This window comes from Mauremys reevesii, linkage group 10, assembly GCF_016161935.1.
Source record: "Mauremys reevesii isolate NIE-2019 linkage group 10, ASM1616193v1, whole genome shotgun sequence".
Lineage (NCBI taxonomy): Eukaryota > Metazoa > Chordata > Testudines > Geoemydidae > Mauremys > Mauremys reevesii.
In genome coordinates, this window is record NC_052632.1 from 56,240,829 (window position 1) to 56,261,747 (window position 20,919).

Here is a 20,919-nt window from a genome sequence, read left to right on the forward strand (position 1 = left end):
AGGCAGTTTGTTCCATGAGGGAGGGTCACAGCTCTTTCTAGAGTCAATGGCTACTAAAGACAAATGCAACACCCCTGTTCTCCTCTGGGGGGGATGCTGCCTTGGAGCTTCTCAGCCCCAAACTTGACATCATACCTTCACTCCCCTCTTGTTCCCCACCCCCCCCATTCCTCAAACACAGACCCCCTCTCTAAGGCTCCTCTGCACTGGAGGATTGCACTGGAGGCTCCTCTGCACTGGAGGATTGCATTGAGCTAGAATACAAGCTTGAGGAGTCATGGGAACTTGCACAATGGTAAATGTGACTCAGCGTAGGAAGGGACACGTTGTGTTTTGACGTGGTGTCAGCTGGTCTCAGTTGGCCCGAAGGTGAACCCTACTGTTCACGGCCCACTCTCACGACACTAAACACAGCGGTCTCTGTCTACGCTGAGTGCTTAACATCATGTTAGCTAGCAGGGCCCCTCCAGGTTATTTTGTAATGCGAGGTAATTTTTCTGATGTGGACGAGCCTTCACGCGCTTGCTAGACCCCCAACTGGGTTCTGTGTGCAGTGATTTGTCCTCCATTTTCTCCCATCTTGATCTGTGTGCTTGGGCCTGTTTCTAAAACAGCAGCTCTCTTTCATGCCACTGGCTCCAGACAGCCCCACTGTGGGAGCCACAGAACCACTCTGGAGCAACATTTGGCAGATATAAGCAGGCACAATTCCTCTGAGCCCAACTGCCAGCTCTCATTCACAAATGGCTGCCTGGATAGGCAGGGGACTCCTTCAGCATGGCTCTGGAGGCAATGCAGGCGGAGAACAAGCGAGAAGATTGGTGACTCACCTCGTTTTACCCAGCCTGCTGAAGGAGCTGCCTCCTAACATGCAAGGTCCAAACCAGTCACTTCAGCAGTAACATGTACTAATGGGGAATTAGTGAAGCCTCTCTCTAGCCTTAGAGAAGTGACTGGCTTGGGGAGAAAGCCAGAGCTGCTGTCCTGGGAATCGTTATGCAACACTGTGCTGACTTACTGTATAATCCCCTTCAGTTTCCTTTCATGAGCCGAGACGATAATGTTCCCCTTGAGGATATTCTGGTACAGTATGAGGCTAGATAACCTAATTCTGAGTGCTGCCTCACCGGAGCACACAGGAACCACTCAGCAGGTTCTGGGCTGAAATGTCTGCACATGTACAGCAGAGTTATGCTGGTGAGGGGTTTTATTGCTTGCTCTGCTTTGGTGCTTGAGTGTCTGTGCTGTTACGGACAGAAATATCCAAGTCCAGACTCCTGAGGCACATCTGTTGTGTAATCTGTTTCTAGGTCACTTGCCTGACGGGTTACGAAAACCCACAGAGGAGAAGCAGGAGGAGTTGTGTAAAGATCAGATGCCCTGGGCATGTGCTCCCATTCTCTGGGGCATACTGGAGGGCAGAGGGTGGGCAGGAATGCATTGTCTACTTGCCACGGAGTGTGGGGGAGTCAGGCCCTGCACCCCTCTTCCTGGGACTCACAGTGACTCTCAGCCAGCCAGTAAAACAGAAGGTTTATTGGACAACAGGAACACAGGATACAGCAGAGCTTGTGGCCAGAGCCACGACCTCTCAATCTGGCCCTTCTGGGGGTTCAGGGTGCTTGGATCCCAGCATAGGATTCCCTGAACTCCCACCACCCAGCCCCAAACCGAAACTGACCCAACCCTCTCCACTCAGCTCTCTGCCTTTGTCTAGCGTCCCGGGCAAAGGTGTTGACCTCCCCTCCCCCCTGTCTAGCTCAGGTTACAGGCTGAATACCTGTCCCTCACCTAAAGTCCTCCCCGGCTCTCCCATCCCCCACACAGACAGTCCCTACTCCATCACATCTCTCCCCCCTTCGAGACTGAACTGAGCGGGGTCACTCTGCCCAGTGACCTGGGGAAGTTCAGGGCCCCCTCTCCGGGACAACGCATCCGCTATCAGGTTGGCGCTTCCCTTCATATGGACCACGTCCATGTCATAGTCCTGCAGGAGCAGGCTCCACCTCAGGAGCTTGGCGTTGGCTCCTTTCATCTGATGCAGCCAGGTCAGGGGAGAGTGGTCGGTGTACACGGTGAAGTGGCGCCCAAAGAGAGATGGCTCTAGTTTCTTAAGGGCCCACACCATGGCCAGGCATTCCTTCTCGATGGCCGCGTAGTTCTGCTCCCGGGGTAGCAACTTCTTGCTCAGGTACACGATGGGGTGTCTCTTCCCCCTTTTCATCCTCCTGCATCAACACCACCCCCAATCCTGTGTCGGAGGCGTCAGTGAACATCATAAAGGGCTTGTCAAAGTCTGGGTTTGCCAGAACGGGGCCACTAACCAGAGCCTCCTTCAGCGCCCAGAGAGCCTGCTGGCACTGCTCGGTCCAGACCACCTTGTCTGGCTTCCCCTTCTTGCACAGCTCAGTGATCGGGGTGGCTATGGCGCTAACGTGGGGCATGAACCTTCGATAGTAGCCCGCCATCCCAATAAAGGCCTGGACCTGCTTTTTGGTCTGGGGAACGGGCCAGTCTCTGATCACCTCCACTTTGGCTGGTTCCGGCTTTAGGCAGCTGCTCCCCACCCGATGGCCCAGGTAAGATACTTCAGCCATCCCCACCTTGCACTTCTCAGCCCTTACGGTTAACCCAGCCTCTCGGAGTCGGTCCAGCACTTGTTTAACCTGGGACACGTGGTCCTCCCAGGTCTGGCTGAAGACACAGATGTCGTCAATATACGCCACGGCAAAACTCTCCATCCCCCTCAGTAGCTGATCCACCAGGCGCTGAAAGGTGGCCAGCGCTCCCTTGAGGCCGAAGGGCAGGGTCAGAAACTCATAGAGCCCCAAAGGGGTGATAAAGGCCGATTTCAGCCTGGCATCTGCGTCCAGCGGCACTTGCCAGTAGCCCTTTGTAAGATCCTACCGGGGATGAGAACCATCACTTGATCCCCGGTGGCGAAGGCACGGGCCCGTGCTGTGCGGTCGTACCAGACCTTCTGCTTCCTCTGGGCTCGGGCCAGATTCTCCCTGGCCAGGCCCATGAGCTCAGCGAGTCTTTCCTGGAAGGTCAGGACATACTCCACCAGTGACTCACCATCAGGAGTGGCCTTCCCCTCCCATTCGTCTCTCATCAGGTCCAGGGGCCCCCTTACCTGCCTTCCATATAACAGTTCGAAAGGCGAAAACCCAGTAGATTCCTGGGGTACCTCCCTGTACGCAAATAGCAGGTGAGGTAAGTACTTGTCCCAGTCCTGTGGGTGCTGGTTCATAAATGTTTTTAGCATCATCTTTAGCGTCCTGTTGAACCTCTCCACCAGCCCGTTGGACTGGGGGTGATACGCTGAGGCCCAGTTGAGGCCCATTTCTCCCACAGGGACTGGAGCAGGGTCGACATGAAGTTGGACCCCTGGTCCGTTAAGACTTCCTTGGGGAACCCCACTTGGCTGAAAATGGTCAGCAGCGCATCTGCCACGGTGTCTGCTTTGATAGAGGACAAGGCCACTGCCTCAGGGTAGCGAGTGGCGAAATCTACCACCACCAGGATGTATTTCTTCCCTGACCGGGTCGCCTTGCTGAGAGGTCCCATTATGTCCATGGCCACCTTCTGGAAAGGTTCTTCTATGATGGGCAAAGGCCTCAAAGCTGCTTTCCCCTTGTCCCGGGCCTTCCCCACCCTCTGACAGGGGTCACAAGATCAGCAGTACTGTTGGACCGTAGTAAAGACCCCAGGCCAGTAAAAGTTCTGTAGCAGCCTCTGCCTGGTGCGCCGGATTCCCTGGTGCCCTGAGAGAGGGATGTCATGGGCCAGGTACAGTAGCTTGTGGTGAAACTTCTGGGGAACCACCAGCTGCCTCCTGACCCCCCCCATGACTCCACTTCCCCGGGGGGAGCCCATTCTCGGTACAGGAACCCCTTCTCCCACAGGAACCTCTCCCTGCAACCTCTCCTCCATGGTCTGTACCGCACTGAGGTCGGCCAGGTCCCTTGGCCTCCGCAAGGAGGGATCTTTCTGCAACTCGGCCTGGAACTCAGCAGCTGGGACAGGGATGGGGACCTGCTCTCTCTCGCTGGCTGGGTCTGAGGCCGCAGCCTCTCTGAGCTGTGTCCCTGGGCGTTCCCTCCCCACCAGGTTAGGGTCCTGCACCTCGGGCAGAGTACCTTCCCCGTTGTCAGGGCGCAGTGCCCTGCGCCGACTCTGACTACGGGTCACGACCAGGGCACCCTGGGCGTTGCTTGGCCAGTCCTCGAGGTCCCCCCCATTAACACCTCTGTGGGCAAATGGGGGTGTACCCCCACGTCCTTGGGGCCCTCCTTGGCCCCCCACTTCAGGTGTACCCTCGCCACGGGCACCTTGAATGGGGTCCCGCTCACACCCCTCAGGGTCAGGTAGGTGTTGGGCACCATCCGATCTGGGGCCACCACCCCGGGCCGGGCCAGCGTCACCTCTGCGCCTGTGTCCCAGTACCCAGTGACCTTCCTCCCATCTACCTCCAGGGAAACAAGGCACTCGCTCCGGAGGGGCAGCCCCGTGCCCACCCTGTAAACCCAAAACTCGGAGCCTGGAGCATCCAGCCCCTCAGAGGAGCTGACCTGGGGCCCTCCTTTGCAGGTGGTACGCAGCCAGCCCCCCTTTTCTGCGAACGCTGCCCTTCGTCCGGCGGGGTCTCTACCAAGTTAACCCGGTGTGGGGTCGGTCTGCTCAGTTTGTCCGTGAACCTGGGGCACTGGGCCCATATGTGGCCCCTCTGGCCACATTGATAGCAGCTCATGTCCTGTTGGTCCCCTCGAACTGGTCGGTTGTCCCTGACGCTGGCTGTTCCCCTTGGGAGGGGGTTCTCCCTGTTCCCCCTTTGGGAGGTCCCAGGATGACTCTCTCTCTGCATCACAGCGGGCCTGTTCCTTTGGGGCTCCTCCCTGCCACCCCCCGACCGGCTCTTCACAAAGTCATCAGCCAGCCGCCCTGCATGTCGCAGGTTCTCTGGCTTTTGGTCCCTCAACCACAGCCTCAGGTCGGATGGGCACCGTTCATACAGCTGCTCCAGTACCAGCAGTTTAACCATGTCCCCTTTCGTCTGGGCCCCATTTGCCCACTTGCTGGCATATCTCTCCATGCAGACGGCTAGTTGCAGATATGAGACCTCAGGGGTTTTATACTGACTCCGGAACCTCTCCCGGTACATCTCAGGAGTCAGCCCAAACTCGCGCAGCAGGGCCTGCTTGAATAGGTCGTAGTTCCCTTTCTCCTCCTCTCCCAGCTGGTGGTACAAAGCCATGGCTTTGGGGTCCAGTAAGGGGGTGAGAACCCGGAGCCTGTCCGCAGGATCTACCTGGTGCAGCTCGCAGGCCATCTCAAAGGCATCCAGGAAGTCATCCATGTCCTCCCCCTCCTTACGCTGGGCCAGGATGCACTTTTCAAAGCTCCGCGCAGTCCTGGGCGCCCCCCCACTCACCGCAGCCGGGGATCTGCTGCCCCCCAGCCTCGCCAGTTCCAGCTCATGATGACGCTGTCGCTCTTTCTCCTCCCGGTCATGTTCCCTCTGTCGCTCTTTCTCCTCCAGGTCATGCTGTCTCTGTTTCTCACGATCCTCCAGCTCTCTCAGTTTTAGCTCTCTCCCACTCCAGCCGCTTGCGCTCCACGGATGCCGAGTGTCGCCGGGACGATCCCCTGCTGGGGGGTGAGCTTCGCCGGGAGGATCCCCTGCTGGCCAGGGGGGTCACGGTGCCCTCGGTAGCCGCTGGGCTTCTCCCCGCCCTTCCCCTAGGCATAGGAATGGGGGGTCTCGGGAAGCCCTCAACCGCCGGCTGACCACTCCCAGCGGGGACAGACACTGGTGCCTGCGCTGCATCTGCCAGGCTGCTTCCCTCAGAGACAGGGCTCGGTTCACCCAAACGATCTCCCTCCTCCAGCTGGGCAATCAGCTGGTCCTTGGTGAGCTTCCCACTGCGCAGCCCCCTCTGCTTGCACAGCTCCACCAGGTCCCACTTACGCCGCTTGGCATACATCTTCCTGCTGGCCACTTGCAGGCTGGGGTGCTCGCCGCTCCCCACGGTTTCCAGGGGGACCCCTAGTGTGCCAGTCCTTGAGGTCACCACCTCTCTGCCAGGGTTGAGCTGCAGACTCCTCCGCCCCTGGGACTGCTCGCTGTGATCCCCCGGGGGACCCTGTTACTGCAAAAGTCCTTCTCACTGGTCACACACTCCCAGGGGTTAATCACCCCTACAATCGTCCCTTCGTTTTACTGCTCCCCAGTCACTTACTACAGGAAGCGCCGTCCACAGGGTGCAGTAGATCCCACCGCTACCACCAGTTGTCACGGAGTGTGGGGGAGTCAGGCCCTGCATCCCCTTCCTGGGACGCACAGTGACTCTCAGCCAGCCAGTAAAACAGAAGGTTTATTGGACAACAGGAACACAGGATACAGCAGAGCTTGTTGCCAGAGCCAGGTCCTCTCAATCTAGCCCTTCTGGGGGTTCAGGATGCTTGGATCCCAGCATAGGATTCCCTGAACTCCCACCACCCAGCCCCAAACCAAAACTGACCCAACCCTCTCCACTCAGCTCTCTGCCTTTGTCTAGCTTCCCGGGCAAAGGTGTTGACCTCCCCTCCCCCGTGCCTAGCTCAGGTTACAGGCTGAATACCTGTCCCTCACCTAAAGTCCTCCCCGGCTCTCCCATCCCCCCACACAGACAGTCCCTACTCCATCACACTACTCCCTTATTCTGAAGAGAGGGGGTAGATGAGAGGGATACTCCAGATACCGGGAATTATATTGAGTCACATGCACCTTCTCTCTAGACCTTTATCCTACGAAAGGGGAAAGGATTGGGGGGAGGATATGGAGGCTGGGAGAGGAGGAATAGGAACAGACTAGCTTAGGGGGCATTCCCCTCCCTTACACCACCCCCTATTGGGGGATCATGAGGTTTTTAGAGGGTGTAATTTCCTTTACTGGAGAGAAATGTCTTTCTCATGTGGTACTTTCACTTTGAGTCCCCCGAGGTTCTCCCAGCACTATAACGTGACCTGAATTTGTAACCTGTTGTGGTATGGCTGGCTGTAAACATGGCTAATCCTCTGTTTAGTAGCAGTGGGAGCTAACCCTGTGTCTAGGTCTGGGGCTATAACCAGTTCATAACGCTATTTGGTGGACCCCTTAACCATGCTTATGGAACCAGGCTGGCCACTCCCTTCCTCTGGCTATGTGCTATGGGATGTCACAGGGCATATTGCTCCACGTGCTGCTGGTGTCGTTCTGTGTGGGGTGTATGCTGAGCTGGTCTGGGATAGCAGAACAGCTTATGCTGTAGTGCACTGATACACACTTGGCAGTGTGGACTTACAACCATGGCTGACACGTGACTGGGTTGTGAGGAGAGCTGCTGTGTGGGCATAACTCAGCCACATTGGTTGTATCCAGTCAGATGAGTGTCCCAATTTGGTTCCAAAAACATGGTAGTTCTTAGAAGCACAAATCCTAACATGCACACCTGGCCTATTTCCCACTGTTGCTGCAGCTCTGCTGATGGTAGTGCTAGACAGGACTCCAGTCAGCCACAAGTGTGCTAAGCACAGAGTTGTCTAACCCTGCCTGGATCAGGTCTACACTGCTTGGAACACTAGTGGCCACTGATGGGTTGACTGCACCGGTTCTGTCGCGGTTGCTACCACCAGTGGAGCTGTGTTGATGGTATAACAGTGCGAAAGCTGGAGCTATAACCTCTGAGGTAGACAAGGCCATAGAACAGATTAGGCCTGAATTGACAACCATTGTAGACACCTCTTTCAAGGGTAAGGAGTTTGTGTGCAGCATAAGGAAAGATCCTTTTGCAAACTGTTATGGTGAGATTAGTACTTGGCTAATAGGGTGTATTCAGTGGTCGGAGTTGCCCAGGCAGCTGCTGCAGCTGTTCAGATCAGTTGCTTCGGGATTTTCTCCTGATCTGGTAATAAGTCAGCCCTGGAACTTGATTGTAGCTGGAAGAGGCAGTTCCACAGTCTGTGGCCTGGATTCTGGTGTGGAGCCTTGGCAGGGTCAGGCTGGAGGATTTGCAGGAAGTGAAAGCTGGAGGTGAGTGATGCTTTGCTCAGTGAGTATTTGTCCCAAGTGGGTCACTCTGGAAGGAGGGGGACAGGATGACTAAATCGCTCATTGCTGGACGCATTTGATTCTGTTCAGCACTTGAATCATGTTGGATTACCGACAGACCCGAAAGGAACTTAGCTCTTGGCTAGTTCAGTGCCTGCAGAGCCATGGCTCCAAGGGCCTTGTTCCTTGGAAAAACTCAGAATTACTGCAGCAAGGAGCTGGAAGGGCAAATGCAGGCAGGTTAGCTTGTTCTAATACTATGGCTGGTAACATTAAGTCCCATTCAGGTTCAATTTGGCTGTGCTGTTTTCTGTTCTGCATCTTCAACTCCATTAAGTGATTTTTTTGGGGGGGGAGGGTGAGGAGTGGCAACTGCTGCTTAATGTCAAAACACCTTCTTCTTTCCCCTTTTGGGGTTGTGATTGTTGCCAGTTGGAGGAGAAATGCACTGGTGAGTCTAGCTGCTGACAGTGAAAGCTTAGCAGCACAGCCCTGTATCTCTCTGCAGTGATGAAAGGGGTACCAGAGTGGTCAATAGTGCTTCATGGGAGCAACCAGAGCACTGTGGTGCAGCTCTCCCATGTCTCCTCCGCGTGACCCGCCAGGCAGGTGCCATGACCCACTGTATTTTTAGAGTTGCTGTTGGTGTGTAGCGAAGATTAGCAGAGAGCTTAAGGTTGACATGTAGAAGAGGAATCCTTCCTCAAACCAGGAGATAAAGCTTATTTAGGATGTGTGTTTGGGCCGTTATCTTAGTTCCTCCATAGGGGCTGTGTGCCTTCTTCTAACAGGAAGGAGTGACTCGTTAGCAGTGACTCATTAGTCAGTGGCTGCTGTTTCTAAGCTTGTTGTTACTGGAGTAACCTATTCCATCGGGGAAGGAGGAGGCGCAGCAGTAGTGGTTTTTACTCTAGGTTGCAGAGTGGATTCCTGGTACCAGATCTGTGCCTGAATTCAAGAAGCAATGTGTCTCCTTTGCTTTTAAGATGTTTTCATAGTGATAAACCAGCTTTTTCTTACTAAAGAGGCAGTATTTAGGCCAAATTTGACTTGATCTTTAGACTTTGTGAAAACTAGCTTTTACCAAAGCTCTGGCCCAAGCAAAATGTTGCATTGGCTTTGACCTTCCCAAGGAAACAGCTAGGCAGAGAACTGCTCCCCTGCAGCATTGCATAATGTACTAGTGTATGAGAACCTGGAAGCAACACTGCCTAGAAATTTGGCCTATAAACAAAAGGAAATTGATTAGTCGTCTTTCATTATTTTAGGAGTTGACAGAGCAGCAATATGTGTAGCATATAGGCCCTGAAGGAGATCCTTGCTACCTGGAGTATCAAAAATAAACAGCATCAGGAGTGAAAAGTACACTGACAATCTTAAGATCAGTTCCAACAATCTGTATTGGTAACATAGTTAGTGACATGTTGATTTTATACAGTGACTTAAGTTGCTAGTGTCCCTTTGAGTGAACTAATGCTTCATCCCAATAGATGTGCTGGGAAGGTGTTTGTTATCCTGGTACCTGAAAGAAAGCACATGTTCAGGGGCCTTTCCTAGAAAGAAACTGGCACTGGGCAATGTTGTGCAGTCTTTTGCCTCCTTCTGTTGTTACTACGGGACTTGTGTTCCCTGTACTCTCCCTCTGCTGGTCTGGGCTCTTCACTGGAAGCACTGGTTTAGTTACTGCTCCAGCTCCCTCTTAGGAGGCAGTAGGGTAACCCAGCCTGGACAGTGAGGATTGAGGACACCAGGACTGACTTCCAGGAGATGTAAAACTGAGCAATAAAGGAAGGGCTGATCCAATCTCTCAATTTGGGCAAATGCTGTGTATTACTGTACACGTTCCCTAGCAATGCAAGTTGTTTCCTCAATTTTTTTTTTTTTACTTCCTTTGGACAGTGAAGCTAGACTAGTCAGTTTCACTTCCTCCCCAGCACCCAGTCTTGCACTAGCCCAGTGCTGCAGTTTGCATTACCAACACTACAGAGAAAAGTTTAAAATTTATGAAGTTGTTTTCATTTTTTAAAAACTTTTCTATTCCTATTCAGTTCTGTGAAGCACTTGGAGATCCTCTGCTGAAAGGCATTAAGTGAAGAGAATGGAATAATACACAATGCAAAACCCCTTTCCCCCCTCCCCCTCCAAATTTAGCTCCATTACAACCATCTAACCATGTCAAGTTTTACTACATGCATGCGTCACCTCCAGGTCTTGCCTCCTATGCATGGGCCACCCCTACCCCAAGCTTATCTGCAAGGCCTCCCCCCAGTTTTGTCCATGTTTGAGTACCTCCTAATACCCCACTGCTGTGCTGCTTACTGTAAATCAAGCTGACATGCATTCAAGTTGCTCCCCTTCTCCTAACTTCTCTCTACTTGTCTGTCTGTCCTACAAGCTCCTTGGAGAGCGGATCATCCTTCTTGAGGTTTTATGGAAAATGCCTAGTATGGTAATGGGTGCAACTGCAAATAAAAAATAATTAAACAGGAGCGTGTACTGTACGAAGGGCTTATGACTCCAGTGTAGAGGTCCCTAGGGCAGACAAACTGAGGAAGGTGGAAAGGATTCTTTCCTGCAGCAGTCTCATGAATCCCTTCAGATTTCTTTGCTATTGGTGCAAATGGAGGCTGAACTCGGCTATACGTGGGCTACTGGGTTAAGTTGCCAGGAGCTCACAGTCAGTTTTGGCAAATATGATGGACTTGGAAGATGCTCTTGTGTCATACAGAAGTGCAAGTCCCTTCAGCCAACCAACCACAGAAAGGAGATAACACAACCATAAATGAGATCATCTCAGACGTCATTATGTGCACAACGCAGCCTGTGTGGGGGCTGCCAATTACCAAAGCAGTGTGTACACCCCCAGCATCTGGAAGCCTGACTTCCCACTGCCCATGCTTGTGTGGCCTGCTGCTGGGAATAGCATCCACCCTTAAAATAGCACAGGCTTCTGAGGACACATTCCAGCTCCCCTGCTCTTAGATCTCTGAATGGAATGGCATCTATTTCAGGCGGTCAGCAAGCTCAAATATCCAGAGCAGGAAGAGAGAGTTCCTGAGTGTAATTCTGGCCTTCAGAGCTCACATCCTTAACTCACCCTCTGCCTGTTATTAGCATGTTCATCAAGTCATGTCCCCAAGTCCTGTATCTGCAGATCTCCCCAGGTCTGTAAGGCCTCCTATTAAGGCCATTTTCTTTTGAGGAGAGGACATTTTAAGGCAAATTAAAAGCTTCCCAGAGTGATTGGCTAATCACCAATGGTCTAATCTCACCTACAGGATAAACTGGCTCCTTGGCCAAAGGCATCTTATTGTTCAAGCAGCTTGATTGCTACAGGTTTTCAAGCCTCATGGGAATATTCACAACTGCCAGACAATGCCAAAGGATGCTCCCAGGTAGCCGGTTCCCACGCTGCACTTTGTTCTAGGGTCAGAGAGTTAGGCATGCATCCCTAATTACCTGCTCTCTGAAACCTGCCATTGTCAGCGTACCAATCTCTCTTACAGAAGAGGAGGATGGGGTTAACATTCCCTGCTTCCCCTACCCTCCTCCAAATTCATGACCTTCACTGTCCCAAGATCACTGTTTTCACCCTCTTATCCCCTGGAGGAAAAAAAACAACCCCAAAACATTTTTTTTCCTGGAGCATTTAGGCAAGAGTTACTTCAGGCAGTTCAGCCCAGCCGTTCCTTGGCATCAGATTCTCAACACTGGGCCAATGAAAGCTGCAAGCTATCCCGTGGGCCACCTGGGTGCAGTATTACCTGGCACCTGCCCTCATCATTTCTGACTTGTATAATTTATTACACATGCTGTTAACACTCCCGCAAAGGCACCAAAAACCCAATTATGACTTCACACCTCACCAGACTAAGAGCATGGCCACAGGGTGTCAGAAACCAGTACAGTAGCTAGAAAGTGACCCAACTGCTGGCAAGGACACACGCTGCGCTGTCCGAGGCTGGCACTGGCATGGTTCAAAAGCCTGGCTGCAAATTACAAATATTGTCCATCTGAGTATCACCAGGCCCATCTTCGAGCCTCCCCGCCCTCCCCCCTCCCCGAGATGTCACAGCCCTACCTGCCCCATCCCCGACCCATGTGGCTCTGTTTGCTGAAGTCACACGTTGCCCTACAACTCTTCAGCAGCTAGCTCAGTGGTTCTCAAACTTTTGTACTGGTGACCCCTTTCACATAGCAAGCCCCTGAGTGTGACCCTCACTTTATAAATTAAAAACATTTTAAAATATATTTACCTACAGCATTTATAATGGTGTTAAAGTGGGGTTTGGGGTGGAGGCTGACAGCTCGGGACCACCCCCATGTAATAACCTCATGACCCCCTGAGGGGTCCCAACCCCCAGTTTGAGAACCCCTGAGATAGCTCGATAGAGAAGTCAGAAGTTCAGCCTTGCCTTAGATAAGGCTTCAGACAGCCAAGTCTACAGGCTCAAGGCAGATGGACATGAACTGGACCTGCTCTAGCTATCGGCTGCCATTCAGGGGTCCTTTGTGCTGCACAGTCACATGGCAAGTTTAAACCCCTGCAAACTCGTACAGAATTTGTAGATCCCTTGGGTTTTGCTGAAGGCTTTTGGCTTAAGATAAAGACGGACTAAGGAAGAACAGCAGCTAGTTCTTGACGCCTGCTCCACTCTGCTCCTGGCACCTGCCCCTAGCTGGGGAGAGCCTTTCTGATGAACTAGCATTAAAGATTTACAGAGCAAGATGAAATTGAATAAATACAAGTGCTACACTTAGGAAGGTAAAACCTAAAGCATACGTACAAATGGTGAATAAGTGGGTAGGTGGGAGTACTGCTGAAGAGGACCTGGGGTTTACAGTGGATCACAAATTGAATGAAAGTCAACAGTGTGGTGCAGTTGCAAGGAAAAAAGGCTAATAGCATTCTGGGATGTATTAGCAGGAGTGTCACATGGAACACAGGGGAGACAATTGTTCCGCTGTACTCGGCCCTGGTGAGGCCTGAGCTGGAGTTGTGTGTCTAGTTCTGGGTACCGCACTTTCAGAAGGATGTGGACAAACTGGAGAGAGTCCAGAGGACAGCAACCAAAATGATAAAAGGTTTAGAAAACCTGACCTATGAGGAAAGGTTAAACTGGGAGTGTTTCGTCTTGAGAAAAGATGACTAACGGGTGACCTGACTGCGGCTCTGCTCCTGGTCCCAGCCTTGGCTCCAGGCTGCAGTCCCACTCCCACCCCCAGACCTGCCCCGAGCTCTGGCTTACCCCTGTCCAAACACCCCCTAAGCCACGGCCCTGCCCCCAGCTCCAGAGGGGGGCCATGCAGACTGGGATAAGGGGGGGGTATGATGTGAAAAGTTTGGGGACCATTGCTATAAGAAGTTAGTTAAGCTGTGGACTAGGCTTCCAAGGGAGGTTGTAGAATCCCAATCATTGGAGGTTTTTTAAGAACAGGTTGGACAAACACTTGTCAGGGATGATCAAGGTTTACTTGGTCCTGCCTCAGCTGGGGAGTGGGCGGGTGGACTAGATGACCTCTTGAGGTCTCTTCCAGACCTACTTTTCTAGTGCTAATGTAGTTCAAGTATCACACAAACACTTCATTCTTAATCCCCTGCTATTGTGTTCTTGGGGCCATGCACCGCTCTGCTAAGGCTCTTCAATTCTGACTTGCAGCTATTCCAGTTCTGGCCTCTTGAGACTGCTGTTCAGTCAGGTAATACTTCTGGGACATGCCCAAAATTGGGAAGAGGGTTGGGAGAAGATGGAAATTTATGTAATTGTCGTACTTCTGACCTGATAGGATTGTAGCTCTGGTCTCCAGAAGTGGAACACCATTTCACCAACTCACAATCACCTGGCTCCCAGATACCTCACATTACAACATAACCTGGAGAGGCCCACTAGCTAACATGATGTTCCTGTTGTGCTCTCCCCCATCCCTCCATTACCAATAATGGAAACTGTCTGCGCCCTTCCCCTCCATTACTGCACAGCCATAGCTTCCTTGGTGGTGGAGCTGGGGCTAGAGATGGAGAGGGAATGAGGGCAGAGCTGTGGCTGGGGGCAGAGCAATGGGAGGAGTGGAGCTGTGGCTGGGGCCAGAGCTGACTCGTGTGTGGAGCAAAGGGTGGAACTGGGGGCAGAGTGGGACTGGCCAGAGCTCTCTCCCCACCGCTGGGGCCTGCTGCACCCGCTCCTTCCCCCCCCCGAATGTTCCTCTGTGCCCCCCCATAGGGTTGTGTCTTCGGCGGCGGGGGGCCCCCGCTTCGGCGGTAAGTTGGCAGCGGGGGGTCCTTCCGTTCCGGGACCCGCCGCCAAAGTGCCCCAAAGACCCACGGCGGGGACCCCCTGCTGCCGAATTACCGCCGAAGCGGGACCCGCTGCCGAAGTGCAGCCCCCACCGCGGGTCTTCGGGGCACTTCGGCGGCGGGTCCTGGAACGGAAGGACCCCCCCGCTGCCGAATTACTGCCGAAGACCCGGCTGCACTCAGGCGGCGGGTCCCGCTGCGGCGGTAATTCGGCGGCGGGGGGGTCCTTCTGTCCCGGAGAGGAAGGACCCCCCCACCAGCGAAGACTGGGAGCGAAGAAGCTCCGGGGGCCTGGGCCCCGCGAGAGTTTTCCGGGGCCCCTGGAGCGAGTGAAGGACCCCGCTCCAGGGGCCCTGAAAAACTCTCGGGGGGGGGCCCTGCTGGGCCCAGGGCCTGGGGCAAATTGCTCCTCTTGCCCCCCCCTCTGGGCGGCCCTGTGTGCCCCACAGTCTGGGGACCACTGATCTAGTCTATCCCTGACAGGTGTTTGTCATCCTGTTCTCAAACCTCCCATGACAGATTCCACAACCTTCCTAGGGATTAACTAAGCCCTGTTTTAGTAAAGATTGGTGTGCAGTTGTGCACTGCGCTATAACTTAACCTCTGCATTAGCTCCTCTTTTCTGAGATGAAGGGGATTTTGTAGCTTTATGACCTGTCAACAGAGGTCTTTGTGAATGGCCCGGTGGCTGAGGCTCAGGGCTGGTCTGCACCACAAAGTTAGGTATCACTCCCCTGAGAGATGTAGTTTATCTGACCTAAGGCTGGTGTAGACTCCATTGACTTAGCTAGCACATCCTGGAGAGGTGGACTTACGATAGCACTGTCGTAAGTGTCTACATTATAGTGCTAGGGCGGCACAGCTGCAGCACTTCCAGTGTACACCTAGCCTTATTCTTCATTGCATCTCCTAGGCTTACGAGAAGCGCTTTCCCACGTGCCCAGAGATCCCTGTCTTCCTGGGCAGTGAGATCCTTCAGGAATCCAAGAGTGATGATGGAGCTGTTCATATTGTCGAACGGAGCTGCAAGCTGAATGTGGACGCTCCGCGGCTGCTGAAGAAGGTGAGAGCCTAATGCACACAGTGTCTCCAGACTTCCTTGTGTCTGCTGCTTTGGGCAGTAGAGGCTGGAGCCGTGGTGACTGCTCTGCTCCCACATCTCCTAACGTCCTGTATGGCTTTGTTCTTTCTTCCTTCTCAGATCGCTGGGGTAGAGTACGTCTTTTTCATACAGAAGAACACCGTGAACTGGAAGGAGCGAACGCTCCTCATTGAGGCTCACAACGAGACCTTTGCCAATCGTGTTGTCGTCCTTGAGACCTGTAGCTACTCGGTAACTGCCTCTCTTCCCAAGCAGCCTTCCTTTTCCTCTTGGCCGTGTGGTGAGCTAGAGCAGCTGAGTGACCGTGGCGGAAGCCGTCCACCTTGGGCTAACAGCCAGGGGAGGGCGCTCCGAAGAGTGTGGATGCTGGGCCGTAATCCAATTTGACTTGAAAGCCCAATGACCTGGACTGGGGGCTCCTATTTGATGGGCACCTGAAGGGACTCCCAAAGGTGGGAGTGCTCAGCAGCTAGCTCATCTGGGGGGAGGGAGTTACCTTGCCTTGGCTGGAACATTAGGTCCTAGGGTGAGATCAGAGAGCAAGAGGAGGCAGGTGGGGCTCTAGATTTGGTATAACGTGTTCCCATAGTTCTCTGGGTTTAGGGTTAGAGTTAAGAGGGATGTCTGGCCAGTGCTGGGGTTTGGCCTTGGCATGATTCTAGCAGTTTAGGGAGGAGCCCCGAGTACTTATTGTGATGGGAAGTTGAGGTGGTGGGTAGGGGAGGCAGTTGCGGCAGCTGAATTCTCATGCTGCTCCCAAATGAGCACAGTTCCTGGCTTCCCTGTCGTGCCCTTTCTGTCCCCGGGACTTCCAGATTGCTCCTGTGTCGATCATTTAGATAAAGCTCTCGTGCTGCTTATCTGTGGCCTGAGAAGATGTCACCCAGCGTGTTCCACTTGTTGAGTGTGTGTACCATATCCGTACATCTGGGCCACAGGGGTTCAATCACCATTAAAAATAGCGTCGTCTATTTCTGGAAGCAATCTGATACCTCACCATGTTTCCTAAACAAAAGTCCAGATCATGTTACTTACCTGCCCTGTCAGCACTTGTATGTTAGTGCAGCTTCTTGGAATCAAAGAAGCTTGCAATGGCTGTTGCTTCTAGGGAAGCAAATAACTTAACCCCCTGCCCAACCCTCTCCCCCCCAATTTCACTGGGCCCCCAGGGCCATGACCAATGGGACATTTGTGTGGTGTGGTGGTCATGGAAATGATAATGGATCAGGTTTTTCCTTTGCTGTCACTGTGGGTCTATCTCAGCTGCTGACTGTGTTGAGATGCTGCTCGGTGAGCCCAGCAGTGACGCTGTGTGTGTGCGCATGCATCAGTGCCAAATTTCATGCTACTAGGATCTCTCTGACCACAATGTGTTACCTGTGGGTCTTGAACCACTCTGGATGGAAGGTTAACTGCTGGGTTTCCAAGATATGTCTGCTTTCTGGAAGGGAGGAACTACTTGTTTGCATCCTTGAGATGCTCCTGCTGTCTACTTTTGCCCATTTCCTCTTAATTGTGGGAGTGTACAGGAAACAGGTTTTTCTCATGTTTCAACCTCAGCCGTGTTCCTTGGAGAAATACAATCTTTCTCTGGCTGCTGCCTATAATCCCTATGGGGACTCTGTTCTTTACCAGTCTCTGTGTGCGTGGGGTGGTGTTTTTTTGTTGTTGTTTTTTTTGGTACTCTGTTACTGGGCTAAAACAGTAACACAAGGGGAAAGGCAGACTCCTTCACAAGGGATAGAGGTAAGAGCTACGTGGGTGTTTTCCTTGAGGAAAAGAATGTAGGGAGACTGCCTAGAGAGGAAGGAAGTTCTGTGGTTAAGGTAGTGGCTGAGACTCAAGAGACCTGGATTTAGTTCCTAGCTCTGCCACAGGCTTCCTGGGCAACTTAGGGTGAGTCATTTAATTTCTGGGTACCCGTTTCCCATCTGTCCAACAAGGGAGGATAATTCCCCCCTTACTTCACTCTGTCTTATCTATTTAGCTTGTGAACTGTTTGGGGCAGTGGCAATGACTGTCAGGTGCTTCCTCCTGGTAATCAGGCCTAGCATTTGAAGTGGAGGTCAAAGCTGGCTTTAGGGTCAGGGCTGGGCTGAGGGTAGTGCTAGAACAGAGATCAGAGTCCAGGGACAAGCCAGGTCAGTACCATAGCTAGAGTCCAGGTGCAGGCCAAAGTCTGAAGCTGGATAGTCAGAGTCTGAGGGTCAGAAGGCTCAAGGGCTGAAGTGAGGTCGGAGTAGTTCAAGGACAAGACCCGGAACCAGGCTCAGGCAAGGCTGGGGCAGGAACAGGATCAAGAGCAGGCTGGAGAGTGTGTTACGCTGCGAGGCAGCAGGAGGGTTCCTGGCCAGGCAGTACTGTTGCATAGACAGATCAACAGCTCTGTCTGGCTTGGGGAAATAGATGACCCCAGGCTCAAATGACCCAGTCTCTGCTCAGGGACAAGCTGCTGCCGCGTGCCTGAAGGCTGAGTCACTGCAGGCTCTGCTGGACGGGCAGCTGAGTGAGCAGCCCTGGTTTGGCTGTGGGTTTGCTTCAGTGACCATCTCTTGCTACGTGCACATACTGCGTCTAGCACTATGGCTTTGATTAAATGCTCTCGGCACTGTTGTAATGCTCTTCTGCTCCTGCCATTACCATTTGGGGAGCCAAGCAGCAGAGGCAGGTTTAGTCTTGATTTTCTTGGGTGGGGAGAATCCCATCCTAACAGATGTGTCCTAACGCTGCTGTCAGACTGAGCGTCGCAGTCCTGATTAATCAGATCACTACATCCTGCAGGAAGCCCCCTGGTCTGCAGCCTGGGAGAGTAAACAGCCCCATTACTGCCGGGAGAGAAGGCTGGCAGCCTTGGTCTACTCTGCGCTGTGTGACCTCAGGCCTGTCTCTGTCTGAGTTTAGGTTCACCCTGAGAATGAAGAGTGGACGTGCTTTGAACAGTCTGCGTCTCTTGACATCAAGTCGTTCTTTGGCTTTGAAAACACGGTGGAGAAAATTGCCATGAAGCAGTACACTGCCAACATCAAGCGGGTGAGAGCTGGCTTTCCCCCTACCTCCAAGAAGTGCAGCTCAAGTGTCCACAGCCCATTAGAAGTGGGGAAGTAAAATGGCTGCTCAGGTCCAAGGTTGCCATGGCAGTGAGCATGAAGGGTCATGAGATGCAGTGTCCTCTAATGGGTAAATCAAGAGAGTGGGAATCAGCAGGAGACCTAGATTCTGTGACCAACTCTCCCCTGTGCCGTTGCCTTGAATAAGTCCCTTCGCCTCGCTGTTGCCTGAGTTTCATCCTCAGCAGAGAGAGAATGCAGCTTTAAGGAGCATCTGGGCCCTGCCCTGGGTCTCTGAGTCTCAGTGGTAGAGAGCGGAGATTAAGCCACTATCCAACAAGCAAAACAGTCTGTTCATTTGGATATCTCCATGCAGAGGTTGTAAGGGAATTATTCTGGGTGAGGGCTACGTTCCATGTGCAGTCCAGGCTCCCTGGAGTCACTCCCTGACCAGTGTCCCCACATAGGAAGCCTCCTTCCTGAATACACACGCAGGAAGGACGAGCCCTGGGTGTCTGCTAGTTTAATTCCACTAAAGATTCCACTCTGACAGGATCTGGGCAGTGCAATGGTGTTGTCTTGGGGGAGATGTTAGTTTGATTTGACGGCCTTTTCCCTGGGTTTAGGGTCGCAGGGGAGCAGTGCAGCAAACAGGTGAGATATGTAGGGCTGACTGACCCTGTTTTCTCCCCTCTTCTGAACCCAAACCTGTTCTTACCTCAGGCGTTTTCCTGAGTAACAGCATGTTTTCTCTTATCTAGAGAGTGCCTTTCACATGCCAATAAAACATTCCCCACACGGTCCATTCTGCTCCCTTCTGCCTTGCTCTAAAGCTGCTGCACGGGGCCATTGAACACAGGAATGTGCTCCTTCTTCCCTGGGCTAGGGAAACTCCCCCTTCCTGCTTATGGCTGGGACACTGATCTCTCGGAGCATTAGAAATCCTTTCCCACAGGGTTTCTCTCTCTAATGCAAGCCTTCACTTCCAGGGCAAGGAGGTGATCGAGCATTACCTGAAGGAGCTGATCTCCCAGGGCATCACCTTCATCCCCCGATGGACGCCTCCACCAGTGAGCAGACAGAAGGAAAAGAGGGCCCTGGCTGTGGGACACAACCCTGGTATTGTGCCAGCAGAGTCCTGCATGCATGGAACTACCAAAGAGCAGCCAGGCAGCTCCTGCCCTGCTGCAGAGATGGCTAGCCCTGATGGTATGTTATCCCCAGGCAGCGGTGAAGGTTAGCAGTGGAGACCTTCTGGGTCTCATATTGGGATTTTTCTGCCACTTAACTCTTGAAGCTCCTGCAGCCTGATTTGTAGGAAAAGGCTCCAACCCAGTGTGAAAGTGTCTGCCTAAGCAGAAGGAAGTGAGAGGTCATTGTAGCATTGCAGTGACACCTGCAACATTGGGAGCTTTAACTCAGGATCCGTGGCCCTTGCAATTGGGGTATGTCTCCAGGAACTTCGAGAACAGCTGCTCTATTAGTTCAGCTAGAGCAAGAAACAGATCTGGGACTCCTGGGTTCTGTTCCTTGGTCATGTAGCTTCTCTATACCTTAGTTTACCCATCTATAAAATGGTTTGAATACTTACCCACTGGCTAATGAAGCTCGAAGGCACAATTAATAATGGTAAAGTGCTTTGAGATGAAAGGTGCTATAGAAGTGGAGAACTCTACTTAGCAGCCGTGTGAAGAGCAGGGGGGATTATTGGCTTCCTTTTCTTCACATATCTCTGTTCTTGAACTGCCAGCTTTGTATGGCTCTCCCAGCTGCCCTCTATCTATTCCGTTGTGTGTCTGCTCCCCAGGTTGGCTGGATCTGTGGCATAGCTGCTGACTTAGTTTTCCCCAGGGATGGTCAATGCTCACTCTGTCCCCTCCCCGAGTCCCTGATCAGCTGTTTGGTGGGGGCACCCCCGATCAGCTGTAGCTGGAGGGTGCTGAGCACCCACTATTTTTTCCGTGGGTGCTCCAGCCCTGGAGCACCCACAGAGATGGTGCCTATGATCTGCGGTGAGGGTGCACGTAGGAAGGCTCATTTCTCCTGTAGGACTGAGGGGCAGCAGCGTGTTTTCTAGGCACGTGATCCCTGTTGTGCGATACTGTCGCCTATTGTATCCAGGGTCAGAAATATTCCCTCTGCTCTCATCTCCCTTCTGTCTCCACATGCCTCCAGCACAGCTGCAGGCCTGTGCCGCTACTCTTGGTACCATGGTCCCTGTACACAAACGCCTCCGGCTGCACATCTGCCTGGAATGCCCCATGCTGGCAGATGTGATCCTCTTGTCCTTTGTCTCTATGCCCTGGAGGGACCCTGCACTGCACTAACCGCACAGGACAATCCTCATGGCAAAGGCCACCCTTGTATACTGAGAGGAGCCACTAAAGTTATTCACTCTTTCCCC

The 20,919-nt window shown here is 52.9% G+C and overlaps 1 protein-coding gene across 9 annotated transcripts in view; it reads left to right on the forward strand.

Annotated features, from left to right (window-relative positions):
* Nucleotides 1-20,919, forward strand: part of SEC14L5 (SEC14 like lipid binding 5) — a 59,396-nt gene that overhangs the window by 16,216 nt on the left and 22,261 nt on the right. For all 9 annotated transcript variants that reach the window (XR_005585345.1, XR_005585343.1, XR_005585344.1 and 6 more), the window contains 4 exons: nt 15,280-15,429; nt 15,568-15,699; nt 18,370-18,498; nt 19,505-19,724. Coding sequence is in view for 5 of the 9 variants with exons in the window: in XM_039490888.1 (XP_039346822.1) it covers nt 15,280-15,429; nt 15,568-15,699; nt 18,370-18,498; nt 19,505-19,724 (631 nt within the window). In the remaining 4 variants the exon portion in view is untranslated. The remainder of the gene's footprint in view (nt 1-15,279; nt 15,430-15,567; nt 15,700-18,369; nt 18,499-19,504; nt 19,725-20,919) is intronic.